This window comes from Podarcis gaigeae (genome assembly GCF_964106915.1).
Source record: "Podarcis gaigeae genome assembly, chromosome: 10".
NCBI classification, from domain to species: Eukaryota; Metazoa; Chordata; class Lepidosauria; order Squamata; family Lacertidae; genus Podarcis; species Podarcis gaigeae.
In genome coordinates, this window is record NC_139686.1 from 22,354,454 (window position 1) to 22,382,437 (window position 27,984).

At 45.5% G+C, this 27,984-nt stretch overlaps 3 protein-coding genes across 3 annotated transcripts; 1 reads left to right on the forward strand and 2 right to left on the reverse strand.

Annotated features, from left to right (window-relative positions):
* Positions 1-5,470: 5,470 nt before the first annotated feature.
* On the reverse strand, positions 5,471-8,214 carry NDUFB2 (NADH:ubiquinone oxidoreductase subunit B2). Its single transcript, XM_083701068.1, has 4 exons — positions 8,010-8,214; positions 7,063-7,204; positions 6,269-6,372; positions 5,471-5,546 (listed from the first exon to the last, which is right to left on the reverse strand). Exons 1-3 carry the CDS (start codon positions 8,105-8,107, stop codon positions 6,298-6,300), a joined length of 315 nt encoding a protein of 104 aa, XP_083557194.1. The 5' UTR covers positions 8,108-8,214; the 3' UTR covers positions 5,471-5,546; positions 6,269-6,297.
* Positions 8,215-8,716: 502 nt separating this feature from the next.
* LOC310825945 (uncharacterized protein) lies at positions 8,717-17,181 on the forward strand. The gene is made up of 12 exons (XM_083700164.1): positions 8,717-8,881; positions 9,372-9,580; positions 9,905-10,258; positions 10,587-10,681; positions 10,997-11,144; positions 12,542-12,773; positions 13,679-14,235; positions 14,566-14,680; positions 15,090-15,283; positions 15,817-15,968; positions 16,453-16,708; positions 16,932-17,181. The coding sequence occupies exons 2-12, from the start codon at positions 9,374-9,376 to the stop codon at positions 17,154-17,156; spliced, it is 2,535 nt and encodes an 844-aa protein (XP_083556290.1). The 5' UTR covers positions 8,717-8,881; positions 9,372-9,373; the 3' UTR covers positions 17,157-17,181.
* A 1,263-nt stretch (positions 17,182-18,444) lies between these two features.
* On the reverse strand, positions 18,445-27,967 carry ADCK2 (aarF domain containing kinase 2). The gene is made up of 8 exons (XM_083700326.1): positions 26,191-27,967; positions 24,852-24,998; positions 24,436-24,564; positions 22,427-22,522; positions 21,525-21,776; positions 20,400-20,528; positions 19,883-19,936; positions 18,445-19,341 (listed from the first exon to the last, which is right to left on the reverse strand). The coding sequence occupies exons 1-8, from the start codon at positions 27,145-27,147 to the stop codon at positions 19,195-19,197; spliced, it is 1,911 nt and encodes a 636-aa protein (XP_083556452.1). The 5' UTR covers positions 27,148-27,967; the 3' UTR covers positions 18,445-19,194.
* Between the last annotated feature and the right edge of the window lie 17 nt (positions 27,968-27,984).

Genomic DNA, 27,984 nt, shown 5'->3' on the forward strand with positions numbered 1-27,984 from the left:
GATGCCATCTTTGTACTGGCACAACATGTTGTGCATTGACACCATCCCTGCATTGGCACTGGGAATATTTATGCAAAAATTGTTTTCAGTGCTGTTAGTTGCTTCGCCGCCTGGCTTGTTTGGCGGATTTTTTCAATGCTGGGAGACAGTATGGGCAGCAGTTGACCAAAACCTAGTTCAAGATCCACCTTAACCTACACCCTGCTCATACCTGCTATAAGTGTCTGCTACTATTTGTGAAGGGCATTGCTATACTGTAATTTCCACTGTGAAACATCGTTATGTTTTGATCTTCTGTGAGGGAGCAGTTGCTTCTGGTTTGGTTTGGGGGGTTTTGTAGCAGAAGGCTTAGTGAAAGAGTTCTGGTATTGGGTATGTGTTTGCAGGTGTGTTACAGTGAATTACTTTTTGGACCGCGAGTGCAGCATGTGTAGCACAGACAGTTCATAGTACTGTAGCTACATAACTTTCCGTCCATTGGAAAAGAAAAGGAAAAATGTTACCTGAAGGGAATGACCCCATTGAGCCTTGCGGGACTATGATCTGGATTCACTCTGAACCAACTTTGGCTAGGTTAGCTTTGAGATACAAAATTGCAATTTGCCAAATGACCTGTGCCTTTTGTGACTTTGAGAGAGATTCTAGAGATACCTGTGTAGGTGCTTTATCTAACTAGAGCAGTGGCTTTGCATTTCTTCCATTTTCAAATGTGGGTGAAACCGATCATGGAACAGGATCTCCTGACCACTGAAACAAATGGCGCTAGTAGACCTGCAGCAGAAATGTCATTTTATCTTAGTTGAGCTTTTTCTGGTAAGAAGAACACTTATCTTGTGTTTCCAAGTTGAAGTGTTCTCTCCCCAACACCCCTATATGTTGTTGAGTTGGGAAAAAACACACCTTAAACCAATTATATAAAAAGAACCGATGGCACTTGTAAAGGAGGAAAAAAATGGAGACACCATTGCCTCCTCTGAGAGCCAACCATTTTATAAAAGGAATTTTAGCATGAAGGTGAAGAAGAGTACCTTTTTTGAGACTTCACTGTAACGGGGGGGGGGGGACCTGTTTGATTGCTGATATTACTGGAATAGGAGGGGTGGTTATGTTTGGAACCATAAACAGGATTACAACCCAGGATTGCCAAGACCCTTTTCTCTGATTGAGAGAGGTGTCCGATCTTCTTCAGGCTTCCTATTGTTACAGGTAACCTGTCTATAAACCCCAGCCAGTTTTGTCTGGCATTTAAGTTGAAAAATCATGGATAAATAGCAGAGCAGCAGTCAGTGGACTAAAGTGCTGAGGTTGTATCTTCCATAGTGATGCTGTCTTCCATTCACCTGCCTAGGGAAAAAGTATGGGTTGGATTTTGAACTGGCTTTTCCAGTTTCTTTCCTACCCTTTAGGTTCTTGGCCCGCTATTATGATTTATGTAGAATTGACATTAAGTGTATGAATTAGGATAGAAACGCAAAAGCCCAGATAGCCCTGAGATAGGCCCCTTTCTTAAAAGAGCACATGGATAATAATGGTAACACACAAAGCTGCTTTACAGTGAGTCAGAACATTTTTTCTGTCTTAGCAAGAAAAGTCCAGTCTGACTGGCAGCCAGCCGTCCAAATTTCTCCAAAACTTGCAGCAAGGGATTCTGCAATTGAACCCTGGGCTTCCTGCCTGCTTAGCATGTACTGCACCACTGAGCTGTGGCCCATTCCACCCCTCCAAAAAAATATGTCTGATGCAACACAATCATATGCATAATTACACGGAAGCAAGTCCCACTCTGTTTACTCACAGCTAGATGTGTACAGGGTTGCAGCTATAGTTGTCTATTTCAGACCCAGTTTTTGGCAGCTGGGGTGGGTTTGAGAGCATTCTGAAACTTTCTAGGCATTCATTTTGCAATTGCCAAAGCAATATCCATCTGTTCCATTCAGCCTCTGATATGTACTCTTTCTGCAATTACCTTGGAACCGTAATTAAACAGAATTACTCTACCTCCCCCTTTCTGAGCTAGGGAAATGCAGAGCGGGAGACTGTGCCATTTTTCGGATTATGGATTTGTCTGGGGGTTTGTTTCTTTTTGACATCTAAGGTTTTGTGCTTCATTTGTGCTCTGCCTAGTTAATACCCTTCCACTGGTTTTATGCTGTTTGGGGGGTTCCAACAAGAGCGTTAGGACCTACAGGCTTATGGGCAGGGAAGGGTTGGAGGATGGAAGGGCAAGCATTCATTTAGGCATGTATTGAAGTAGGAGGATAAAATGGACCAATTTGAGGGGGGGGGATGTGGGAATTGTTGTTTAGGTTGAGAGTATAGGTCCGAGTCTGAATAACCTTTGATTTAAATGATTAAATAAAAAACCTAAGTGCAATAAATGTACTTTGAAATTCAAAGCTGTGAAAGGTTCAAAGAAACACACCTAATTCCTTCCATATTCTCCTCCTTCCTCACCCCTTCCTGTGACTAAAATTGGGCAGTGACCAGCTTGCATGTATCCCGTAGATTTAGCCCCAACCCCCAAACCTTGGGCAGGTTCCCATGTTCAGTTTACACAATGACCAAACAGAAGCTCACCCTTGCTCCAGCTTTCTTTTTCATCACGTAGACCTGCAGTTTGTTCGAATTCTGTTATAATTGACCCGACAGCAATTTTACCCGTTTCATTCTCACAAAATAATTCCCTTGCCATGTGACTGATGTTGGCCAATGCTACTAGCTCACGCCGCCCTGCATTTTGAGTAGGGAGCACATTGTGATTGAAGAACGGAGAGCCAATTGAAAGCTGAGCATTGCTTGCCCATCCACTGGACTGCAATAGCCCTTCTAGCCTGAGTCGGAAGTTTATGTAACCAGCACCTCTCCTGGCTACTAGGGACCAGTGAAGGGCAAAACAGTTGTTTCTAAGCAGCTGAAAACAGTAGTCAACATCCTTGCTTTGTATTCTCTCTGAAATACACACAGGCTTTTCCTTTCATTGCTCCCATTTCCTTTAGGAGATTTTACATGTGCTGTCCTTTTTCTCCTAGACCACACTACTTTCCAATGAGATTGGGAAAATGCACTGTAGTTGATCATTCTCTCCATTCCTTCAACAATAGCATTCCAATCTGTTATTTCATTGTAACACTAAGAACTAACAGGTGCCTACCTGCAAACAACTTCAAGGGTCTGGCTGTTGCAAGGGAATAGGCAGTTCGTAAGGTTGTTGCTTTTAATGGCCCCTATGCCCATCTTTCTCTACTATAGCAACCAGGACTTTAGTTATCCCCTGCAATCATACTTGGTGTAAAGACAGATGAGACTGTTGATGCATTGTGGGGCGGGGGGAGCTGCCACTGGTATAAACTTGCTGTCATTGTGTGCTCCCCACCTTTATAGTGACGGGCAGAGTCTTTCGAGTAGAACTTGCCAACCCTAAGCACTGTACAGTTAGACCCAATGGAAGTGATTGCGCAAGTCAGATGACAAAAAAATGTTTAAACAGTTACTCTAGAAAGGAGAAATGTGTATAGTGTTTTTAATTAGTGCAGTGAAATTCATATCCCAACCCAGCATTCCTTGAAGCTGTGTTTGCCACAAGATGTTTTGAGCCTCCACAAGTCTGCAATTTTTAAAGTCTGTTCTTTCTTCAGAAGACAATTGATATCCATAGCTTACTTTTTAAAAATGACAATGGAGTAACTAAATGTTTAAAGGCCTGTATTTCTAAACTCATAGGAAAATGTTTATTTTCAGCTTTCTGTCTCATGGATCACTGCAGCTTTTCCTCCCTGCCTCCATTTTTTTTTTCCTTCTCCCCTGTTATTCACTGTAAATGCTGACACAGATTAATTTCGGTTGTTTTCCTCCCATGTTTAACCCCTTAGCCTAAACTCCCTTCATTTGTATTTTGGAGCTTTTTTCTCTCATGTAAATTTGTACAGTGGGAAATATTGTCCAGTTTGGTTTAGAAAGCATGGAGACATAAACTAAAGTTTGATAGCTGAAAACAGAGATTGAAGAACTATTTGTGTAAAGTTATTTAAAGAACTCTGTATTATATAAAAAGTTAAAAAGTTCTATGTATTTGATGTGAATACTGCTATAATAAAGATTGACTGCATGGAGTCTGTGTAAGAGTGTTAATAAAGGGGGCTAATTCACAGCTGAAATCAGAATTGGATGGGTCCTTGTAAGCCACCTAGTCCAGCCCCTTACTCCAGGAGTGGAGCTTTGCCCCTCCAGGTGTTGGTGAACTACAGCTTCTATCAGTGCTATCAAGTGTGGCCAATGGCCAGGGATGATGGTAGTTTTGACTTCAACATCTGAAGAGCCAAAGGTTCCCCTCGCTCTACTCTCCAGGAAACTCAGAGAGCATCTCCAACAGATGGCTGTCCAACCTCTGCTTTGAAGACCTTCAATTGAGAGCGAGTCCATCACCCCTCTAGGTTCCTGCTCCCATTATCAAATTGCTGTTACCATCAAGAGGATAATCCAGATGTCCAACTGAGATTTATCCTCCTGTAACTTCAGCCCATTGGATCTAGTTCTGCCGTTTGTGGCAGCGGAGAACATGTCTCAGCACTTCTTTAAAAGCCGAAGTCTGAAGAGGGCAATTATATTCTACCTACCTGTCTTATTTTAAGTATTCTATAGCACCTTTCATAAAATCATCGCAGATTGTCTTCCAACAAAAGTAACGGAAAATACATTCAAGTAAATTCAGCAGTGTTAAAGTCAGGACAAAAATTAATTTGGAATAACCGTTAACAGCAAATTTGTATGCAATGGTCAGCAAAAGCTGAGCACAAAGGAGTTTTTAGTAGGTGCCGGATCATAGTGGATCTCTTCTCCAAGCTACCTGTACCCAGTTTCTTCCATCTTTCTTCACAGGAATTGTTTTCCATACTTCTAAACATGTTCGAACTTGTCTGTATCCTTAACATGCAGGACCCAGTACTGCTCTCAGTTGTATATAGCTCAGCTGCAGCTGAAGAATGCAGGTGAGAAGCAAGATGCAAACACCTCACGTGTAACCAAATGGCTTCGCTCTACATGGGAAGGGCCATGGCCCAGTGGTAGAACACCTATTTTTTTGCATGCAGAAAGGCCCAGTCCCTGGCATCTCCAGGTAGGGTTGGAAAGGTCTCCTGCCTGAAACCCTGGAGAGCCATTGCCAGGCAGTGTAAACAATACTGAACAAAATGGGCTGGTAGTACAACTTGGTATAAGGCTGCTTCCTCTGTACAATCCCTTTCCTAGTCAAACCCCGAAATAAGTGTTTCTGAAAGAGAACATGTAGCCACACTAAGCTGCAGCAGACCCTTAGTTCTGACTGTTATTATCTAGAAGGTATATATGGAAGTCGGGACTTTTACACAATTGAAGTTCTAGTACCAAATGCACATGAGTTTTAAGATACAATACGTTGTAAACACACACCCACACCCCGGTTTGAAAACACCAGCACATCCTCAAACAGCTGTGATCTGGTTAGTTAATTTTATTTACAACCTGAATTAAAGTCTCTGTAAAATGAAGCCATTTGTAGATCTCCCAGAAGCCTGCAAGCAGTAAGGACAGATGGGTTAGTTGGGCTGATTTGCTTTAAAGTGCACAAATCTTAATAACTAGAAACAAGAAAAATAGGCCGTGAGCAAGGCAAGCACATCTTGCCACACTGAAGTTTCTTGCTGATTTTTCAATATAGAAAATGGGAGAGATTAATATTTCAACTGCATGGTTGGGGGGGGAGTGGTATTCAGTGCTGCACATGCAGAGTTCTGTTCACACAGTAGGACTTCTCTGCACACCTCAAAATCTGCTCCCGAGATGGACTTTGAGGGTGTGCAGGGGGCTGGAGAGATGAGTGGGAAATTCTGTTGTGCAAATGCACATCTGCAGTAGCAGAACAGCAGTATTGGACATGACCCAATGTCTGCTCACCTTCACCTAGCTCACTGTCACCTTCACATAGCTTCATTAATTGCCAGTCAATTTCTACCATCAGTGAAAACTAATTTGTTAATCTAAGACAGCACCATCAGTTTACATAACATCTTGGATCCGGAGAAAAGCATATTGTTTGTGAGTTCCTGGGGGGCCAGGAACCTAAAATGGATGGTGGGGGAAATGGAGATAAAAGTGGGAAATTGCAATGACATGTACCTCAAACATGCTTATACTGTAACTGGGAATGGGTATGAAGGGGATAGGTGGCAGTATTCCAGAGCCACTTCATTAGTTTAGCCTAGGAAGTGATAGTCATGTAGAAGTGCCATCATACCTAAACTTGCTTAGCACAAACTATTCAAGTTATTCTTCATCATCAGGAGGGATTCCCAGCTCTTCATCTGTCCACTGAGAAGCATCTGGATAAGGAAAGTGACCCTGTGTCGGATGGGAAAAAGAGAAACGATTGAACACTTTACACTACCAAGGATACAGAAATATGTTTTGGGACAAAGTCTGCCGAACACTCTGGCTTCTATGTAAAGAGACAGATATAACTACAAGAGTCTCAGCTAATGAGTAAAGCTTTAAGCCAGGAGTACTTTAGGTGTACTTAAAAGACTTTTATGTAACCTCTCTTCAGCAGCAGCCTTTAAAAATGGTTCTGAAACCAGATGTTCCAAAATTGGGCCACAATATTGTTACCTAGGACTTGGTCTTTCAATCATATTACACCTGTTCTATGTCAAATGTAGTGGCTTCTGGTCAGTTGGTTTGAAGCCAGGTCACCTGAAATATCACCTCCCATATATACCAAGATGCTCTTCAGAGACCCTGCTCTGTGTGTCCCCAATGGAAGCAAAGAGGGTGGCTATTAGGAAATGAGTCTTCTTGGAGCTGACACCCCATCTATGAAATATCTTCCCCAGAGAGGCCTGACTGGAACCTTCTTTATGATCTTCTCAGCAGCAGGCTTTTTCTGTACAGTAATCTCAAATCTATCTCGTGCACACAGCTAGGAAATGGGACATTATTTTTCAATCACATTCAATACTTCTTCACCTCATTAGAGAAGATAACCCTGATGCTACTGCTTTATAGTCTTTCCCAGCCCATTCAAGCTCTCACCAGCACAACATCAGGATCATGCCAGAAGTTCCACAGGATCCAGAACCACATGAGCGCACTGAGCACTTCCCCCTTTATCTGATGGGACGGCGGAGGCTCTACATATTGGCGGTACTTGAAGACACGCACCTCTCCACTTGCGCTGCAGGACAAACATATGTACATAGAAGCAAGCAAGTGTCATGAACAATCAGGGCCACAGAAGAGCAGAAATTGTGCAGAATACAGTGGTACCTTGGGTTAAGAACTTAATTCGTTCTGGAGGTCCGTTCTTAACCTGAAACTGTTCTTAACCTGAGATGCCGCTTTAGCTAATGGGGTGTCCTGCTGCCGCCGCCGCGCTGGAGCACAATTTCTGTTCTCATCCTGAAGCAAAGTTCTTAACCCGAGGTACTATTTCTGGGTTAGCGGAGTCTGTAACCTGAAGCATCTGTAACCCGAGGTACCACTGTATGGTATTGGGATGCCAAATATGGCCTTCCAGGCTACTCTATTTGTCCCCCAGAACTCTCTCCAGGGCACAAGCTCCTTGTGTGGTTTTTCCTGGTTGGAATGCGCAATTGAGCTGCCATAATGCCTGGAAGGAGGATGGCGAGATGATGTGGTTCGCGCGCCTCTGCAGAAACCTCCGACTTTTCCACGAGGGTAGCATAACCCATTGTAAGAGTCGCACCTACAGATCGGGCCCAGACCACCTCTGGCGTGCGGCCCCCAGGAATACCTCTACTCTATGTAATGTTTGTTTAGAACCGGGCTGCAGGCTGCACGTATTACTGCGGCGACCCTATGTTGCGAGGAGCCTACCATGCGGGGTTGTTGTGTCATGTAGCTCCAGAAGGAAGGGTCCCCGAACATTCCGTCCCTCCGTGCCACTGCTTTGCATAATTCGCCCCGCCCCCTGGCACGCACGGTGCGCCGTCCCGCCTGCCCCCCCCCCCCCCGCTTACCGCCGGACTCCCGTAGTCGCGCCAGAACCGCTTTGGGCACGTAGGACCCGGGCGGCCAAGCGCAACCCGCCGCCCATCCGCCACAGAGACCCCGCCATCCTGGCTGCCGCCGGCGGAGCCCTTCAACCCGCCACAATGTCACTCTCCGCTACCGGGTAGGCCTCGGCTCCCAATAAACCGCGCTCTGATTGGCTGCCGTAGCTCCGGCTCTCTTTGGCGCGTTCCAATTCTAGTCACGGAGAGGGGGGGAAGCAAAAGGAATCACCGTTGAAATATTCCCGCTAAAGAAGGTCAGCATACATTTCCCGCTTCTTTTTCCGTGGATATATATTTTAAAAAGCTGAAGAGAAGCGCGAGTTGTCCTTCCAGAGCTTCCTACACTTTCCAAGCGATGCTTCCCCCCTTCCGTAGAATGGACCAGCCTGGAAACAACCAAAGCTTTTCGCTAGGGGAGGGGTGTGTACGTGGTTCGTGGCTGTTTTTCCCCACACAGCGGTGGGCTTGGTTCTCACATCCGAGACGGAACAGACATGCCCCTGTTAGGAAATGTAAGGCCTTTCATATTATTTGAGGGCTTCGTAAATGAAAAGAAGGGCTTCCTTCTCATCCCCCCTGTTCAGGTGTTGAAGATGGTTCCGTCTGTGATATCTGGTTGCCGGGCAACGGGCTGAGACTTCAGTATCCTACAGGAGAAGAAGGGGGGAATCAGGTGAGATGCGGGAGAGAACAAGACGAAGTGGGGGGGGGGGGAGAGAGAAAGAATGTATCCTATGCGGGAGGAGAAATAACAGTCAGTCCCATTGAGGTCTTGCAGCTTCCACGTGGGACATGCCCCGAAATGCTTAGAATTGCAGCCTCAGTAATTCGCTGAGGTTGCTTTACTAGTTCCTGGTTATTTATTGCATGAAAGTTCAAAACACTGAAAAAGAACTAAAGTTTATATGTCCCTGAGCAAGTAAACTTTGGCACACGATGTCTAATATAATAAGCAACAATAACCAACTTTGGCATTGTGTTCTCATTCCCAAGGAGCACCCAAATCTGAATCCAGTGCTAGTTCTGCTCAGTGTAATCAACTCACTAAAATGACTAGCCATGGCTGACTTCACCCCATTAATTTCAATGGCTCTACTCGGAGTAGAATGCACACACTGATTCAGAGCTCTCCCTCTCCCTCAGTAGTGCTGCCACAAGTGATTATTACCATAATTATTACCGTTATATACCCCCGTTAGAAGAATTAAGGGTCTGCTGAGCAGAAGGTGCCCCAAACACAACTAGGCTGGCTTATCACATTTTGAAGTGTGTAAAGTAGTAAACATAGTAATAACGATCCTGGTGCTGTTGTTGTTTGTCATTCAGAAATGTCCAGAATGTCCCATCGCTGTTCTAGTACATTACCATTGTTGGCTGACATCCACGAGCAGAATGTGGCCTTTGTGCTTTGCACCTCAGAAACTAAGACCGCCGGCCTATGTATCTTGAAAGAACTCCTCATAAAGACTCTTTTTTCGCTGGCCCACAAACCAACCGATTCCATGTTTGGCATTGTCAGCTGTGCCAACCAGCAGGTAATGGGGAAAGTATTATTAAAGTAGTATAGAAAAACCATCTGTGACTCTTCCCAAGGATGTTGAATGCCAAACTGCCATCAACCCTGGCCAGCATTCCCACTGGAGTCCAACAACCTATGGAGGGCCTCAGGTTCTGCATACCTGTTCTAGGGGTATGTACCACAAGCAGCTTTGTGAGCAATTGGCACTCTGAATCAGAACAACAATAATCAGTACACCACTTATGGACTCCTGGAAATGTGGGTGGGTGGACTCCCGGAAATGTGCAACCTTCTTAATTGTACTTTGGCCTTTGTTTTCACTCTTTCATTTCCCCTCCAGGTGTTAAAATGGCAGAAAAGTTTGGTAGAATGTTCCCTCCACAGTGTCACTGAAGCAGCTGCCTGGATCAGAGCCCTTCAGAGCAGCAGTGGGGCCAGTCCTGTGATGGCTGTGGCAGCAGCGCTGGAAGACCCCCTTTGCCAAGCTGTGTACCTGTTCACCAGTGGGCTACCTGAGCATGCTGTAAAGGAAATCAGTAGTCATCTTAAGGAGGCAGAGCAAGCGCACCCAGTGCACATCGTATACTTGGTAGGAAGCAGAGGAGAAAATGAACACGGGACACAAGAAATAATGGAAGAAGTGGCCAAGGCGTCTGCTGGTTCCTTTCAAGCAATCAGCCTCAGCTCTGATGAGGTAAATGAAAATTGGATGAAGCAACGTTGACTCTGAGGGCTCATTCATACATGTCTGGGCACCACTTGATATGTGTGAGCTAGTCTCTATTGGAAAAAAGTGCACTCACTTTTTGTGATCTTTTTGTGGCTTTAGATCTATGATGACTCCTTTAGACATGCAAGTCATCGCTTGATATTTTAACGGTCAAGTGATGGACATGCATGTGCAAATCGAGAGAATCAAATTGTTGGAAAGGATGGCATGAAGTCCTAACAATGCAAGTAATTGTAACGGATCTTTCAGATCTCTTACTACTTTGTGATTCTGTATTTCCGCAATTTTCTAGGATATTCCTGGCTGCAGTGAAAGCATTTGCCACTCTGATTGTATGTGCAAGCAGCCCTGTTCCTCTCTGTTGATAGGCCATCATGCTACAGCACGGTAAGTTTAAGGACTGTGGATCTTTTAGGTTAGTAAGTCCTTAGAATGGCAACTGAATCCGTATCGGCTTCCATGTTTCTTCAGCCTTGATTTACATAAGTCTGAGTTATCCTAATCATCTAAAAGCAAAGTTATATGTAAAAAGTAAAGGCGCCAGTGGTGGTCCACAAGAAAAAGTTCAAAATCCATCATTGGGCAGTACGTACCTTTTTATTAGGGCAAGCAAAATGTCACAAAATAATGTGTAAACTTTGGGGTTCTGCAGAACCCTTCGTCAATCTTGTCCCGGCACATGTTAATTTTCTATACCCGCAGATTTCCTTCGGGTGCTTGGAGCCCAGTAAAGGAGGATTTTGTTGACTGGTCTCCAGAGGTTTACAATTTGCAGAGGGGAGTTCAAGTCCTTGCCAGAAGAGAGACAGATGGGTTTTACTATCTGGGTCACATTGTCCAAGAGGTTAAGGTGAGCTCATTTAACTAAAGTAGTGCTTCTCAAACTGGGTTTTAGCAGATAGCTTTGCTCACTCCCTTCTAACCTTATTCTCTAGAATCTAAATGTCATGCTTAAATGCTGTCTCCTATATATAAAATAATAATGTTAACTAGTGAAGTGATATCATTGCATTTTCTGTTGGGGGGTGGGGGAGTGGAGTGGAATGGGGCTCAAAAGATAAAGTAAGATTACAAGCAGTGAGTTTTTTTGTGATGGTGCTCACCAGTACCATGTCGGTTGCCCTCAAGACCACGAGGAAGGGAAGTTTAACTATTTATTTATCTATGCCATCATATGAGATCCTTATTTCTGTGCCTCCTCCACGAGAGGGCTGGAGCGTGGCAACACAAGAAAAGGCCTTTTTGGTGGCAGCTCCCCATTTGTATAATGTTCCCCCCAGGCAGGTTTGGCTGACACCTTCCTTATACACCTTTAGGTGCCAGATGAAAACGTTCCTTCTTCAACCAAGCCTTTGGCTAATTAAACAATCTATGGCCTTTTAAACTGTGTGTTACTATATTATGTGTGTGTGTGTGTGTGTGTGTGTGTGTGTATATATATATATATATATATATATATATATATATATATATATGCTTTCGTAGATTTTCACGGGTACAGGAATGCAGGTTTTGGTGTCCTCGGGTGTCTTCCCGTGTAAAAGTTGGGGTGTCTAGGCGACGTTTCGACGAGGTCTCACTCGTCATCTTCAGGCTGGTGCTTTCGGCTTCTTGTTACTGGAACAGAGCGGGATCTCAATGTTTGAGTTCTTATAAATACTGTAGAGGGGGTGTGGTGTCTAGCCTCCAATGTTCTGGGCAGAGAGGAAGTTCCCAGGCTAGTGTGCCTTTTCTTCTTTTGTTCCTTAATTACTTGAGAGATACCTTGAGTGATTTCTTGAGTGATATCCTGAGTACCACTTAGGTGGGTCATTAGGTGTGGATTAATCCACACCTAATGACCCACCTAAGTGGTACTCAGGATATCACTCAAGAAATCACTCAAGGTATCTCTCAAGTAATTAAGGAACAAAAGAAGAAAAGGCACACTAGCCTGGGAACTTCCTCTCTGCCCAGAACATTGGAGGCTAGACACCACACCCCCTCTACAGTATTTATAAGAACTCAAACATTGAGATCCCGCTCTGTTCCAGTAACAAGAAGCCGAAAGCACCAGCCTGAAGATGACGAGTGAGACCTCGTCGAAACGTCGCCTAGACACCCCAACTTTTACACGGGAAGACACCCGAGGACACCAAAACCTGCATATATATATATATATATATATAGTAATCCTTGGATGAAGGGTGGTATAGAAATTTAATAAATGAATGAATACGTGGCAACATTGCTGGCTTAATCTTGCAGGGCTCCAGAGAACACGTTCTGCTTGAGTTCCAAAGATCTCGACAGTCGCGGAAAGGCAAGATCCTATGTCAGATGCAAGAAACGCCCCTTTACGATGTCATCCATTATGAGGATGCCAGGTGGCAGCCCTTAGGTCCAGGAGATGCAGTCCTGGCTCCGTGGGACAAGAAAGGTGAACGATACGGTCCAGGCGTGATCCTTCAGGTTGCAGAGGCTGGGCCTTCTCATTCAGGTGCTGCTTGTTTTGTGCCCTTTCCTTTTCCTTCCCTTTTCATTTAAATGTGTGTTTTTTTAATGACAAAACACAACAAAGGAAACATCTGGCAAAAGAAACATCCAAGTTTGAAAAAGAGCTAACTCACAATAAAGGAAAACATATCTCAGGAATATACAACTATTTATTAGAATGGGAAGTGAAAGAAGAGCAAGTTAAAGTTGTAATGGTGAGATGGGCACAAGATCTTGGATATAATATCAATATGGAACAATGGGAAAGATTATGGAGGAAGGATATAAAATTCACGGCGTGCTATAATCTTAGGGAGAATGTAATGAAAATGCTTTATTAGCTTGTACCACACTCCAACAAAACTTGCTAAAATGTATAAAGGTAGATCACCAACCTGCTGGAGGTGCAAAAAAGAGACAGGGATATTCTTACACATGTGGTGGAATTGCACAGTCATCTGGGAATTTTGGGACAAATTATATAATAAATTCAAAGCTATTCAGATTTACATTCAGAAAAAGACCAGAAGCCTTCCTCCTAGGAATAATGTCAGTGGAAATCAGAAAAGATATTAACCATTGTTTATGTACGGAACAACAGCAGCCAGAATATTAGTGGCAAGAAATTGGAAAAATGAAACAACACCCACGATAATAGAATGGCAGACTCTTCTGATTGAATACCTCGAACTGGCAAAGATGACGGGGAAAGAGGGCTCTCAAACCAGAAAGTATACAAAGAATGGAAAATATTCAAAGATTATCTAAAAACATATTGTCCATAAGCTCCTGCAGCCAATCAGAAGCCGTGCCTTGGTTTGGTTTGGGGAATACAACTGCTGTCCTAGCAGGGTGGCATACATTGTGCGTGCTTCTAAAATATGGTTTCATATATATTTCTGTTTACAGCCTTTAAAAACAGCAAAGTGCTGGTGAATTTCTGGAATGGGCAGACTAAGAACATGTCTGCAGATGTTGCTCTGAAGATCCCTCCTTCTTTGAGTGAACGCATCGTCCTTGAGCTTCAGATGCCATTAGCAGCCAGGCAGATGCTAGTGGAGCAGAATCCAGATTATCCCTATGTTGTGCCACCTGGATACAGAGCTTCAGGGCCTTGCCAGCAGAATTATTTAGGTGAGATGCACTGGCAAGATACTCCAAAGGACTGCTGTGTTGGTGCTGGCTGCAGTTCTGCCCATCACCCGCTTTGCCACTGCTGCTTTCAGGCTTGGGAGTCCTTTAGGTCTCCCATTTGCACAGTGCAACGAGATGATGCCTTGATCCCTGGAACCCAACTGACAAACGAAGAACTGAGCAGGAAGATAGAGGAGCAGCTTTCAAAGGGAAGGCTTCCTATTTCAGGAAGTAATGAGAAGGAACAGAGCAAGAAGCTGAAGGAAGCAGACGGCATTGCAGATTTAAAATCCCGAGAAGAGATGGAAAGCACATTTACAAAACCAAACAAGGTATGTCGTCATGTTTATGACGGCTGCAAAAGTATTATAATCCTTGGTCCCTTTATCTTGGGTAAGGATTTGTTTTCCCCCAGAGTACGGTCACACAATGTTATAAACGTTGTTGAAAAAACCAAGGATTCACTGTCATAGTCAGATCACAGGCAAATTTCCAGGTGAATGTTGCCTTTATAATGTGCCATGTACTATGTGATGATGCTGTAGAAACTCAGCACAGTATAGTAAGTTTTCCCAGCCCAACCACACAAAGTCAATTAGTGTTTCAATCACTGTCACTCTCCTGTGTGCTCTTTAGCTTTTTATTCTTTATTCATTTTACAGGACCATTTGAGAGAGGGAGTGTCAGAAGCTTCACAGGAAGGCCCTGGCACCATGGTTGATGTAGCTGTCAACACAGACAAATGCTTAACTCAGCATAAACAGCAAAGACGAAGAGGTAGGCAGCTGTGATGAAGGCAATCCAGTCTCACAGTGACTTTCCGATAGGTATTGAAATATAAGTGTATCAGCCGGCAGATTGGCATAATCAGATTTATTGTTGGCACATCACATGCTCCTTCCCCTTTCATGTCTGCCAACCCCCCAGGCTGCTCCTTGATACACAAACCAGCAAGTGCGCATTCAGCTTCCTTCTGCTGACAACCAGGAGTGCCCTCCTGGACCAGTCAAAGGCTCATCTAGCCTGGCGTCTTGTTTCCCACAATAATTGACTAGTCACTTTCAGGTTTCTGTAGATTCAAGCATTTTCTTGAATGTGTCTCATCAGATCAAAGTCTTCATATATCTGTGCCGTTATTTTTAATGACTTGCCTTACTCTAACATGGACTTTTTTTTCATACAGTAACCCTTTCCCAGTTCAACAAAATCCCACTTTCTGCCCAGCCATGCCAAAGGAGTCCTTCTCGGAAGAAGTACGTTGCAGATCCTTCCCAGCTCCAGGCAATCTTTAACTGGGTGGACCAGTCACTGAAGGAAGACTATTCTGCTGTCAAATCAGTTTTGCCTATCAGAAGAAGCCATAGTGCACCTCCCATACAGGTGAGGAAACCCCTCTGTCTCAGCCTTTCTAAGCAAATGACCAGACCTGACTTAGCATGAGCAAGCATTTTGGTGTTAAAAGTAAAGGTGGAGTTTACATTAGGTCCAGTCATGACCGACTCTGGGGTTGTGCACTCATCTCGCTCTATAGGCCGAGGGAGCCGGCGTTTGTCCGCAGACAGCTTCTGAGTCATGTGGCCAGCATGACTAAGCCGCTTCTGGCGAACCAGAGCAGTGCACGGAAACGCCGTTTACCTTCCCACCAGAACGGTACCTATTTATCTACTTGCACTTTGACGTGCTTTCGAACTGCTAGGTTGGCAGGAGCAGGGATCGAGCAACGGGAGCTCACCCTGTCGCAGGGATTCAAACCGCCGACCTTCTGATCGGCAGGCCCTAGGCTTTGTGGTTTAACCCACAGCGCCACCCGCGTCCCTCAATTTTGGTGTTAGTTTGGAACAAAAGCCAATAAGAGATTAGTCCACTCCAGAGAAGCCCATCCCATTATGAAGGAATCCCTTATTCCCTTTCAGAGAATAGTGGTGCGAGATGGTCCAAGAGAGATGGGCATCAACACAGCCAGGATGGAGTTCAAACGTCAGAAGATGGAGCAGAGGCGGCTTAAGGAGGAGCAGAGGCAGGAAGAGGAGCATCTCAGAAGAGAGCTGCTGCTTGACAACAAGAGGTAATGAAAGGAAAGGGTTAAGGGAACCTCTTCCATCCTAGAGGGGCCCCAGAAGTGACTTCAGTCCACATTGCTTAAAATTTTGGGGCCTAGTAGACCCAATTTGAGCCACACAACTCAAATTGATTAATTTTTTGCTGTATATATTTCAACAATCCCAACGTTTGAGAGTCAGTAGCACAAATGATGTAAAGGCGTTGAAGTACCGTGGTACAGCAATTTTAAGCAAAATCCGAGATGTAATAGTAAATTTGTTTTTAAAATGTGGTGATCTGTTATGGAACAACCCTATTGAAGAAGATGACAGTGGGTTACCCAGACCTCATTGCTGGTCACAAAGCCCCCCGCCCTGTAACAGTCCAAGCTTCAGGGCCCCCAAAATGTAGGTCCGCCACTGCTTTAGGCAGATCCTCTGTTTTATGCAACAGGCTGAGCATGACAGACTAAATAGCACTTTACTTTCTCTGGAACTTCTTCAAAATAGGCAGAGGTCACTCCAGCGAACCTTGGAAGGCTCTCAAAAGCAGCAGGAGAACATTGGGAGCTGGACCAAGTGGCACACGAAGCAGCAGCTGAGGGCTGCAAGAGCCAAGACAGGGAGAGGGGAATCCCGCTTCCAGGAAGACCTAAAGAACAAAGAGGAACAAAGGCTGGAGTTCTTAAAGGCACAGCGCAAGCAGAGGGAAAAGCGGCTGGCAGAACACCAGGAAAGAATTGATGAGCATGAGAAAAAAAGACTGGTGAGGGCTGTTCTCTTTGGCTCTTCTCCAGTTTCTCAAAATATTCTAATCACATGGAGCGAGATTCTGAGCCAAGGAAAACCTGACTCTGCACTCAGATAAATTAGGTCAAGCAAATGTATCTTCAGAACTGCTTTATTTGCACAGTGTACGTATTTCGACTGCAAATATGCCGTAAGGGGGGAAAGAGCTTAAAGTCCCTTTTTTGTGTCCTTTTCTGCAGGAGCTGCTCAGGAACAGAATGAAATCCATGCAAAACAACTTGGAAGCCACAGCTCAGGAGCAGGACACACAGAGGAAAGAGAAGGCTGCTGCCAAACTGCAAAAGCTCCGAAATCAGGACCGGATGTCCCAGCAGGTGGAGAAAGAGGAGCAGAAACACAAAGACCTCCAACAGTATCTCAGAGAGCAGAGTCTCCTGGTGCTACGTGCCTCACTGTTACCATAAAAACATTGTCGTCTGAATAAGCCCACTTCTGGAACAAAGCTGCTCTTACTAATGTTCGCATGTGCAAGGCAGTGTGATGTTGAGTGCCGTAGAAATGGCCCCACTGAGGCCATCTTCAGACAATGGCTTATCTGAGAATTGTTGTTGTTGTTTAGTCATGTCCGACTCTTCGTGACCCCATGGACCCCATGGGCCAGGCACTTCTGTCCTCCACTGCCTCCCGCAGTTTGGTCAAACTCATGCTGGTAGCTTCGAGAACACTGTCCAACCATCTCGTCCTCTGTCGTCCCCTTCTCCTTGTGCCCTCAATATTTCTCAACATCAGGGTCTTTTCCAGGGAGTCTTCTCTTCTCAAGAGGGGGCCAGAGTATTGTAGCCTCAGCTTCACGATCTGTCCTTCCAGTGAACACTCAGGGCTGATTTCCTTAAGAATAGATAGGTTTGATCTTCTTGCAGTCCATGGGACTCTCAAGAGTCTCCTCCAGCACCATAATTCAAAAGCATCAATTCTTGGGCGATCAGCCTTCTTTATGGTCCAGCTCTCATTTCCATACATCACTACTGGGAAGAGTCTACTGCTCTTAACCACTACATCAGACTGGCTCTCCTAGATTGAACTAGATGACCCTCGGGGTCCAACACTACAATTCTATGACTCTGTGATTCTAATTGAAGTCTGGAGTTTCTCAGTGTCAAAAGTAAGCAGAGACCAGCAGAGCTGGCTCCAGGTTTTGAGGAGTAGCATCTTGGCCAAAATGCCCACTAGCCATGCTGCCACCTGTTGCAATAGCAGCTCCTCCTCATCCGGACAACAGCACAGGACCAGGAGTGCTAACTGCATGGGGTGCCCAGTGCTGCCACCATCTAGGAAAGAAAAGATGGCTGCCTTGTTGCACTCAGGTCAGTGTCAGGCTCTCCCAGGGCTCTAAGGCCTCAGCAGCTGCCAAGGACACCATCCTCTAAGGCCAGCCCTGCAGACCAGGTGGAGCAGACGCAGGACAGTTTCCACTACAGACCTGTCAAGTGGGTAGTCCATCATATCAACATGGTGCAACAAGCTCAAGTTCAGCAGCAATGTTCAGGCATCTTTCTCTGCGGCCGATTAGCAAGTCCATTGTGTGTCCCGTGCCACAAGCAATACGTCACAGAAAAGCAGTGTGAGGGGCTGCCGTCCTCTTCGTCTAAGCAATGCTGAACCACACAAAGGGCCTCTTCCCCTTCAAAACTGTTTATTCATAAATCCGGTTTCCCCAGTATCAAAGGTGACATTTAGAACCAAGTCGATCCATTTGTAAAAACAAGTATTTTTTAATTCCCCATGTGGACAGAAGCAGCTGCTTAGCAGCATAAGAGCAAAGAGCACCAAGACAGAATTTCAAACATGTCATGTTCCAAGCACATTTTAGACAAGTTTAACAGAAGATAGGCAATATTCTTATCATGCACCATACCAATATTAAATGAAGAGTGTTTGCTTTTCATACTGAAAATACAATTTGATGTATAAGCTGCCTTTACCTTTCCGATTCTTGGCAATGGAGCAAGGCAAGTGTTGAGGCTGTAAACAGGCATGATGTCCTTAAAGCTTGTAATATTGGGGAGATGGGAACAGTCTCTGGTAGGCTCACCTATCTAGAGGTGACTCTATAGGGAGCCCAACCCACACAGGGCAATAATTTCCTTTGAACTACAGGAGAACTGCATTCCCTAAAACCACCTGTGGCTCCCTCCAGACCTTGCTGTACCCCATTAGCCCCAGGCCAGCACAACCAATGGTCAGAGATAATGGGAGTTGTAGTTTCCTGGAGGGCTACAGTTTCCCCACTCTTGCCGTAATGGGAATAGATATCAATGATCACAATCCAAATGGAGATGTTTCAGCCCCTGAACACTTCTGGTCTCAATATGGATAAACTGAACAGCAGTTCTCAGCCAAGTCTTCCGGTTTTAAACATAGAGGTTGAAAGCCACCTGACTGGTAGCAAATGAGCAGTTCTTCAATGAAAGGGCCTCAAAAGACCACCCTAACTAGTGTCCGTCACTGTGCCAGGAGGGGACTTGGAGCTTTGATTAGAAAAGGTTTAGCTGCCTTGAGGATATCCAGTTCAGGGTCCAGTGAGCGTCCAAGGCCTTCCAAAACCATAATGGCAAAGACCACAGAGGCAAAGTTGCTCTCCAGCTTTACCTGGAAGTACAAAAGACATCAATAAGGTAAAAGTGGATTATTGCTGTACAGAAATCAATACCAAGTCTTATTTGCTCTGCAAGGCAAGAAAGAGATTACAGTATATGTGACCACATAGTGAGATCCCTAACAATGCAAACATTTCCCCCCCTGTTGCTTTCATTGATTATTCTCATATGTTCACTGCTAAACACTTCTAACATTTAAACCTAGCATCCTTATATATTCTCTTCAATCCAGCTGGCTGTGTATAATTTCCAGTGTGTGTGTAGATAGGGAAGAGGAGCAAGGAAATTCAATTTAACTTACACTTCTGGGTTTCAATGCACAACATAGCAGCTTCTGAGCATAACACTGACTCATTTTTAAGGCTTTTTGGTGCTTTTGAATTTTGGACTAGGATTAGAATATGCAATCTTTCAAGCTTTTTCTGTTCCAGTAAGTTCCCCATTCCAAGTTAAACTCTGGTTAAACATCCTTCAGGTGACATGGCCTGGTGTAGCTGTGAAGAAGAATAAACCTAACACAGAGATGATCTCACCTGATACGTCATCAGTAACTTGAAAACACTGGACAGCAGGCTTGCTACTTGGAACTAGAATGCAAAGGGGTTTAAAATGTCATTCATTTCATTCATCCAGACGCTGTAACTGCAATAGATGGTCCATTGGCCTGATACAGCAGGCTTTCATTATTACATCTTGTTGTCTGTGATACAGAGATATAAAAATCTGGATATATTGCATTTATTAATTTATGTAGTCATATATTTGCACTGTATACTCATATTGGAATGTTTAGAATTATATATAGTGTTGGTTTAACAAGAGAAGAAACAGTCATTGTTTTTCATTGCTTTAATTTTTGGAATTTGTTACATGCATAATAAAATTATATATATCAGTGTGTGATACATGCATATCAGAAATTGTATTTCCTAGAGGTGGGATTATCACTTACGGTAGACTTGAGCAATCTGTAGAATAAAGCATTTTCTACTTTGAATTATCACGCAGCAACTCAAGAGAGAAGACCAAGCTTTGATGTGGGCTACTGACCTTTCCCAAAGCTACAGTGCTGTCCCTGGCCTTTGTCACCAGCTCTGCCATGTCAGCTTTGAATCTCTCCACATCCTTGCACCGGTTAGCTCTGGAGTGATGAAGGATTAACTCTGCCACTCTCTCCCCCTGCGAAATAAATCAGGCAGCCTATTCACCCAAGCAAGACTCAGGTACTCTTCCTCGTTGAGCAAAATTTACAGAGACAGAGCTTCTAGTCTAGTTAAAATAGAGCTGAGCTTGAAAATTATTGCAAAGGAAGCTATTCTGTGAGGCTACAATTGGACAAGATGTTTTGTTTTGTTTTACAACCTACATTGGCTCCCAGTACGTTTCCAAGCACAATTCAAAGTGTTGGTGCTGACCTTTAAAGCTCTAAATGGCCTTGGCCCAGTATACCTGAAGGAGTGTCTCCACCCCCATCGTTCTACCCGGACACTGAGGTCCAGCGCCGAGGGCCTTCTGGCGGTTCCCTCCCTGCGAGAAATGAGGTTACAGGGAACCAGGCAGAGGGCCTTCTCGGTAGTGGCGCCCGCCCTGTGGAACGCCCTCCCACCAGGTGTCAAAGGGAACAACAACTACCAGACTTTTAGAGGACATCTGAAGGCAGCCCAGTTTAGGGAAGCTTTTAATGTTTGATGCATTACTGTATTTTAATATTTTGTTGGAAGCCGCCCAGACTGGGTGGGGAAGCCCAACCAGATGTGTGGGGTATAAATAATAAATTTATTATTATTATTATTATTATTATTATTATTATTATTATTATTATTACAATCAAGCGGTTTACCAATTTTATGGCATAAATAAATAAGAAAGAAATATACTCTGGGTGGAATTCAACACAGCGCTAAGGAGATTGTTCAATCAGCACAAGCATTTCTGCTTGCCCAACGGAAGCATTTTCCTTCTCCCCATTCATGCTGTTTTGTGAGATGTCCAAACCCTCTAGAGTGAATTGTGGGGTAGAGGAAGCCCCACTGCATCAGCAAGAGTCCCTGCTCCGGCTTCTGCTAGCAGAACAGAGTAGCTGAATCCAGCCCTAGAAGCTGCCATGTCCAGCCCAAAGCCAAACAGGATCTCCATTACCAGCTGCTATGAGAAATGGTTGAAAAGAGCTAATACCTGCCCTAATACCACAGCAGTGAAGACCGCCCGGAAGTTCTTGAGATCTGGACCCTGCAGCTCTGCTATGATTCCCGCATCCAGAAGCACCAGGCAAAGTGGGGGGCGAGAAGGCTGCACTTCCAGAATGAGTGTGTCCAACAGGTCCACAATGGTGGTCCGGTCCTCGGGGTGATCACGGAAGCCCTCTGCACCCTGGACCAGGATATTCCCAGGGTGCAGGTCAGCATGGACAAAGTTATCAACAAACACCTGAAGGATTGAAAAATCACAACTTGGTTGAAAAAATGGCAGCCCAAAAGCTTCTCAAATCGATGAACTAATTAATTAAGAGGACGGGCTCTTGGTGAGTAGTAGGATATTTTGCTCTGCACATATGGAAACTCCTGGGTTTAATCTCTTGGATCACCATATCAAGGCTGCCAGGAAGTAGCAGGGCTGGGAGATACCTACTACCAGACAGGGGACATAGTGTATTGAACTGGGCGAGCAGGAGCTGCATTAAAATGTTGCTGCATAGAATGCTTCTGTTTGCAGTTCAGCTATTCACTCCTCTACAGTCCTCCATTCCATTTCTCCCACCCAGTTTTCTAGGTCTACTCACCACACAACATGCCAGCAGCATTTCTTGAACTGTTTTGAGATTCCCTCACCCCTTAGGCTTTTCCTAACTAAAGGTTTTGCTTCCACCACCTTCAGGTTTGCCAAAAAGCCCCCCTCTTGTGACTGGGTGTTGTCATTTGGGCTAAGTACGGGCCCTCAGAGAGTTGATTCCAATCGTGTAACTGAGGGGCTTTCTGATCAAAAACTTGAAAATTCATACAACAGATTCTTTGCCTTGCAGGCTGACTGCAGAGGCAAGCCAATCCTAAATTGCAAACCAACCAACAGAGGCCTCTTACCATCTTTAGAATCATGTCCATACCCATCTGAGCTATTTTCCAGCGCAGTTCCTTTGTGGCCTCAGTCTGCAGGTACTGGGCTATAGGCGTGCTCTCCTGAAGCAGAAAGAACCTAAATCAGGAAAGCCCTTTGAGCTTGTCAGGGGCACATTAATAAGCCTTTTGGAGGACAATGGGGATACTTTTTAAGGGGGGAAGGAGATCAAAGGGGAAGAGTATACTCTGTTGCTGACCACCTGATGTGATCCAGCTTTCTCCTCCTACTGTCATTCATGAATTTTTGAGGCTGCGAAGTCTCAGCCCCTGAGGGTTGGAGACATCCTATCCTCGTGCTAGTCCTGCACAACATAGAAATGTTATCAGGGTTTTGTAGCCTTCTGAGATTGGGCTGGATGAATCCCAAGCTGGTCTGGATGAATCCCAAGCTGGAATTAAGATCGCCGGAAGAAATATCAACAACCTCAAATATGCAGATGACACAACCTTGATGGCAGAAAGTGAGGAGGAATTAAAGAACCTTTTAATGAGGGTGAAAGAGGAGAGCGCAAAATATGGTCTGAAGCTCAACATCAAAAAAGCGAAGATCATGGCCACTGGTCCCTTCACCTCCTGGCAAATAGAAGGGGAAGAAATGGAGGCAGTGAGATATTTTACTTTCTTGGGCTCCATGATCACTGCAGATGGTGACAGCAGTCACAAAATTAAAAGATGCCTGCTCCTTGGGAGAAAGGCGATGGCAAACCTTGACAGCATCTTAAAAAGCAGAGACATCACCTTACCAACAAAGGTCTGTATAGTTAAAGCCATGGTTTTCCCAGTAGTGATGTATGGAAGTGAGAGAAGGACCATAAAGAAGGCTGATCGATGAAGAATGGATGCTTTTGAATTATGGTGCTGGAGGAGACTCTTGAGAGTCCCATGGACTGCAAGAAGATCAAATGTATCCATTGTTAAGGAAATCAGCCCTGAGTGCAAGGGCGGCCAGGCTTCAGCTTTGTGAAATCTACTTTTGTTTTTATAAGAAGCCGGAGATCCGGCAGCCAGAGCCAGAGCCAGGAGCAACAGATATGTTGTTTAAAATGCATAAAATTTTAAAATTATGAGCTTGGGAATTTGCCCTGAGTCCCAGAAGTGACCTTTGCTCCCAGTCCTTCCACACAAAAATGATGACCCTCCCTTTTGGTATTTCAGCATGATAAAGGAAGGGGTAATTTGTGTCATTGCTATGGTTAATCAATGAGGTTGCAGAAATTCTTGTTTATCTGCTGTAAGTCACACCCTGGTATCTACCAGTAGAACCCAATTCACCTTCTGCCCACTTCTCTTTTATGCCCATTATTTTGCCAATAGTTTTCCCGGTAGTGATGTATGAAAGTGAGAGCTGGACCATAAAGAAGGTTGATCGCTGAAGAATTGATGCTTTTGAATTATGGTGTTGGAGGAGACTCTTGAGAGTCCCATGGATTGCAAGAAGATCAAACCTTTCCATTCTTAAGGAAATCAGCCCTGAGTGTTCACTGGAAGGACAGATCCTGAAGCTGAGTCTCCAATACTCTGGCCACCTCATGAGAAGAGAAGACTCCCTGGAAAAGACCCTGATGTTGGGAAAGATGGAGGGCACAAGGAGAAGGGGACGACAGAGGACGAGATGGTTGGACAGTGTTCTCGAAGCTACAAACATGAATCTGACCAAACTGTGGGAGGCAGTGGAAGACAGGAGTGCCTGGCGTGCTCTGGTCCATGGGTTCACGAAGAGTCGGACACGACTAAACGACTAAACAACAAGCCTTCTGAGGCCAGAACACTTTTGTCAAGAGTGATGATCAGCAGAAGTGACACTGCTCTGTGCACCCCCTTTTTCACACCCAAACTGCTGTGAGGGTGTCAACTTTATTAAGCAGCCCAGCTGCTCATAAAGGGGTCTGCTTACTAGGCCAACGAAACCTCCTGCAGCTGTCTGGACAAAAGATAAGCCAGCTCTCGCTGCCCTGCACATTCCACATTCTCACCTCATATGTTTCCACGAGGATGTTTCTCGTCACGAAAGGGCGAAGAGGAACTGGGAACTTCACATAATCCACATCCTGGAAGTTAAGACGGAAGCGTTCCAGGTTCCTTGCTTCATAGCGCAAGTCAATCTAAAGAAACAAACTGCAGAGAATCAAGAGCAGTGGTGCCCGTAGGGGCCGAAGACAGGGAGTGAGGACCCAAGCAAAGCCAGCTATTTCCAGTTTTGTGCCCATCCTCTTCCCTGCTGAGTTGTACAAGGACAACACAGGGATGGAGGAGGAGGAAACTAACAAGGCAGGGTCAGTAAGAAGTCAGGCAAGTGGGAGCTGGCTGAGGGTAGGCAGAAGTTAAGGTGCAGAGCCCCATGAACCAGCCTCCACTGATCAAGCAGACCCCAAACCAAAGTTCTTCCCACCTGCTGAATCATTAGTTTCTCAAACTCCTCCACAATCTCCGTCAGGCTGAGCCACTTGACCCCCGGGAGAAGCTCAAGGAGTCGACTGCCAGTCTTCATCAGAAACAGGTCCATTTGGACCTGGTCAGCTAATCCAGGGTGCAGCACCTATACAAACGACAAAAGGTAGCTGGATAATTCCTTATGGCATGCACTGTCGTCAAGCCAGTTGGGATGGGTAACCTGTGGCCCTCCAGATGTTGCTAGACTACAGCTCCCATCATCCCTAACTATTGGCCTTGCTGGCTGGGGCTGACGGGAGTTGGAGTGCAACAACATCTGGAGCACCCCAAGTTCCACACCCCTGTTTTATAGGGATAAGATGACCAGACTGAACTGAGCAGAAGATTCACAAGAGCAAGGGGGAACTTGCAAGTGGATCATGCACCCCATTTATGAGCTGCCATTGGCTGCCACCAGTGGGGAAACCAGCAGATGCTTGGGAAAGGCCAAAGCTCAATAGAGCACAGAAGGTATCATGTTCGATCTCTGCCAACTCCAGGTAGGTCTGAGACAGATTCCTCCCTTAAATCCTGGAGGGTTACTGCAAGTCAATGTTGATAATACTGACCAATGGTCGGACTTAGGGAGCATATTATATATTATATTATATTGTTATATTATAATTATTTATATACAGCCCTTCAAGGGTCACAGGGTAGCTTACAATATAGAAACAAAAAAAATACATATCATAATAACAAACAAACAAAATAACACCCACCACCACCCACCCACAGTTTAAAAGGCCATAAATTGAATTATCCAAAGGCATAGGAGAAGAGGAATGTTTTCGCCTGGCGGCTAAAGCTATATAATGAAGGCACTAGGCTAGCCTCCCTGGGGAGAGCATTCCACAAATGGGGGGCCACTGCAGAAGAGGCCTGTTTTAATGTCACCACCCTCCAGACCTCTCACACGAAGAAGGGCCTCTGATTATGATTGCAGTGTCTGGGTCAGTTCATAAGGGGAGAGGCGGTCCTTGAGGTAAATCCATCTTGTCAGTCTCTTCCTAATCACCACCACCATTTTGGACCTTTTCCTTCCAAGAATATGAAATGGTTTTAGTATCTGTTAAGTCAAATGGATAGCTTAGTTGGCTAGAGCATGGTGCCAAAATGCCAACTTTACAGGTTCAGTCCCCATAAGGGACATCTGCCTATTCCTGCATTGCAGGGGGTTGAACTAAGATGATCCTCAGGGTCCCTTTCCAGCCCTATGATATCTAAGTCAGAAGCCAGTCATACTAAGTGCAATAGGACTAACTCCGAGCTAAGGAAGCACAGAATTGTGGTCTTACTTTAATGGCTACTGGAACAAGGCTCTTGGGACAGGATAAAGCTGTGTCCAGGTATCCAGAAACAGAATTCTGCTTAACGTGTCCATCAAAGCCATCACTGGGAAGCAACTGACGGACACCACCTCCTTCAGAAATGCTTCCATCCTTCCTCTTCCAAAGCCACCTGAGGACTCCCTTAAGACCAGACACCTGCCAGGCTTCCAGAGCAGACTCCACCACAGTGCCCTTGGAGAGTTCCTTCAGCACCGGCTGTCCAAGAGCGGAGGTGTCCATGTAAGCTTTGTACACTTGAGCGATGCAGCCAGACCCAACAGGTTCCTGGCTGTCAAAGGTGAAGACCTTTTCCCAGCCTTCCCCCAGATATTTCTCCAAAGAACGTTGGGTGTAGCCCCAAGGGTGAGGGACCACCTTGATGTGGAGCTTGGAGAACTTGGCGCAGAACTCTTCGGAGAAGAGGTCCCTCCTTGTGCTTGCCCACTGCCCCAGTTTGATGTAGGTGGGGCCCGAAGACTCCGTCGCCTTGAGCAGAAGGCGGAGCCAGAGCGATGCAAAACCCGGGGAGACGTAGCTCAAGGGGTAAAGCCAAATCAAAGGCCCAAACTTCAGCAGGAGGACGCAGGCTCGGATCGCAAGGGAAAAGGCTAGTCCTAAACGCTGGAGGAAACCAGCTGGAGAAAGGCCCCCTGTGTTGAGACAGACATCTCCTTTTATTTGGGCTCCTCCATTGGGTGCCCCTTCGCACCTTGCACCCCAAGGTAATCCCACAGCCCCCCAGCACACCAGAGAGGTCTTTACCAAGGCTTTGCATGGAAAGCAGCTTGGAGCCTCACTAGCGAAGAACCAGAGACGAGGCCTCCTAACCAATGTCCTTCCTGTACACAGAGAGCTTCTCACAGTGAGGATTCTGGCATTAGAAAGGAAAATCCGGACAGCGGAATAGCAATACCATGTAGTCATAGTCCTGGAGACATCAAGGAGCAGGAGGGAGACGCCTGGAGGGGGCGCTGCTTATGTTCCCGGCCCCCACTTTGGAAAGCATTTGAGAATAGACTGCAGAACGAGTTTACAAACAGGCAATCGGCAACCTTGAAACAGAGGCGGTTGCTGCGTCGCAAAACAAAGGGAGACTCCCGCCTACTCCCTAGGCATTTCAGCACCTGAATATCTGCGTTTACATCATTTAATCTCAGGCATGAGCGGGCGTGGTGGCGTCATCATCCCACGGCCCTTCACCCACCAGCGATCCTGGAATCCATCAGCCCGAATTTCATGCAGGGGTAACGAGATCTGGAGATGCAGAGGTCACTGGATCCACTACCGGGGCGTGACCAACGAAGACCCGCGTTGCCACGGGTTCGTCTGGATTTCACTCATCACGAGTTAGCCTTCCTTTTTATGCGCTTGGTCTTCTTCCGCGGGAACCCGCTCATTCATCCGCTGCTCTTCGTCGGTGTCGTGAAGAGCAGAAAGAGGTGGAAATACTCAGCATTATCAAATCGCAACTGTGAATCTGAGCTGGACCCACAGCCGGCGGATTGAAGGCTCCGTCCGTAGAACTCCCACGTGCTCTTTCACCGGCTTTGCCTCGCGGGGGAGCGGATAGAACCAAAACGATACACAGCGTTCCAGTTCCAGGGACTTCCGCAAAGACAGACTTGCGGGGCGGAGACTCCGCCTCTTAAAGATACAGCGCAGATGCATCTGGCCAGAGCTTGGGAGTGGGAGGTGGCCACAGTATATCCCTGCAGAAGCAACGCGATGAGAAAAAAAGCAAGGGCTTTCCGGAAGAAAGGA

Bases quoted from the DNA above. Each gene is read 5' to 3' on its own strand.
- LOC310825945 (XM_083700164.1), top strand. From the start codon at position 9,374: ATGTCCAGAATGTCCCATCGCTGTTCTAGTACATTACCATTGTTGGCT. The intron at 10,259-10,586 runs GTAAATGAAAAT...GCAATTTTCTAG, and splicing joins TCAGCCTCAGCTCTGATGAG to GATATTCCTGGCTGCAGTGA. The intron at 15,284-15,816 runs GTGAGGAAACCC...ATTCCCTTTCAG, and splicing joins ATAGTGCACCTCCCATACAG to AGAATAGTGGTGCGAGATGG.
- NDUFB2 (XM_083701068.1), bottom strand. From the start codon at position 8,107: ATGGCGGGGTCTCTGTGGCGGATGGGCGGCGGGTTGCGCTTGGCCGCC. The intron at 7,205-8,009 runs GTAAGCGGGGGG...TTTGTCCTGCAG, and splicing joins GCGACTACGGGAGTCCGGCG to CGCAAGTGGAGAGGTGCGTG. The intron at 6,373-7,062 runs GTGAGAGCTTGA...CATCCGACACAG, and splicing joins ATGATCCTGATGTTGTGCTG to GGTCACTTTCCTTATCCAGA.
- ADCK2 (XM_083700326.1), bottom strand. From the start codon at position 27,147: ATGACTACATGGTATTGCTATTCCGCTGTCCGGATTTTCCTTTCTAAT. The intron at 20,529-21,524 runs GTATTAGCTCTT...TTTATTTCGCAG, and splicing joins CTGCTGTGGTATTAGGGCAG to GGGGAGAGAGTGGCAGAGTT. The intron at 19,342-19,882 runs GTGAGATCATCT...TTGTACTTCCAG, and splicing joins AGTTACTGATGACGTATCAG to GTAAAGCTGGAGAGCAACTT.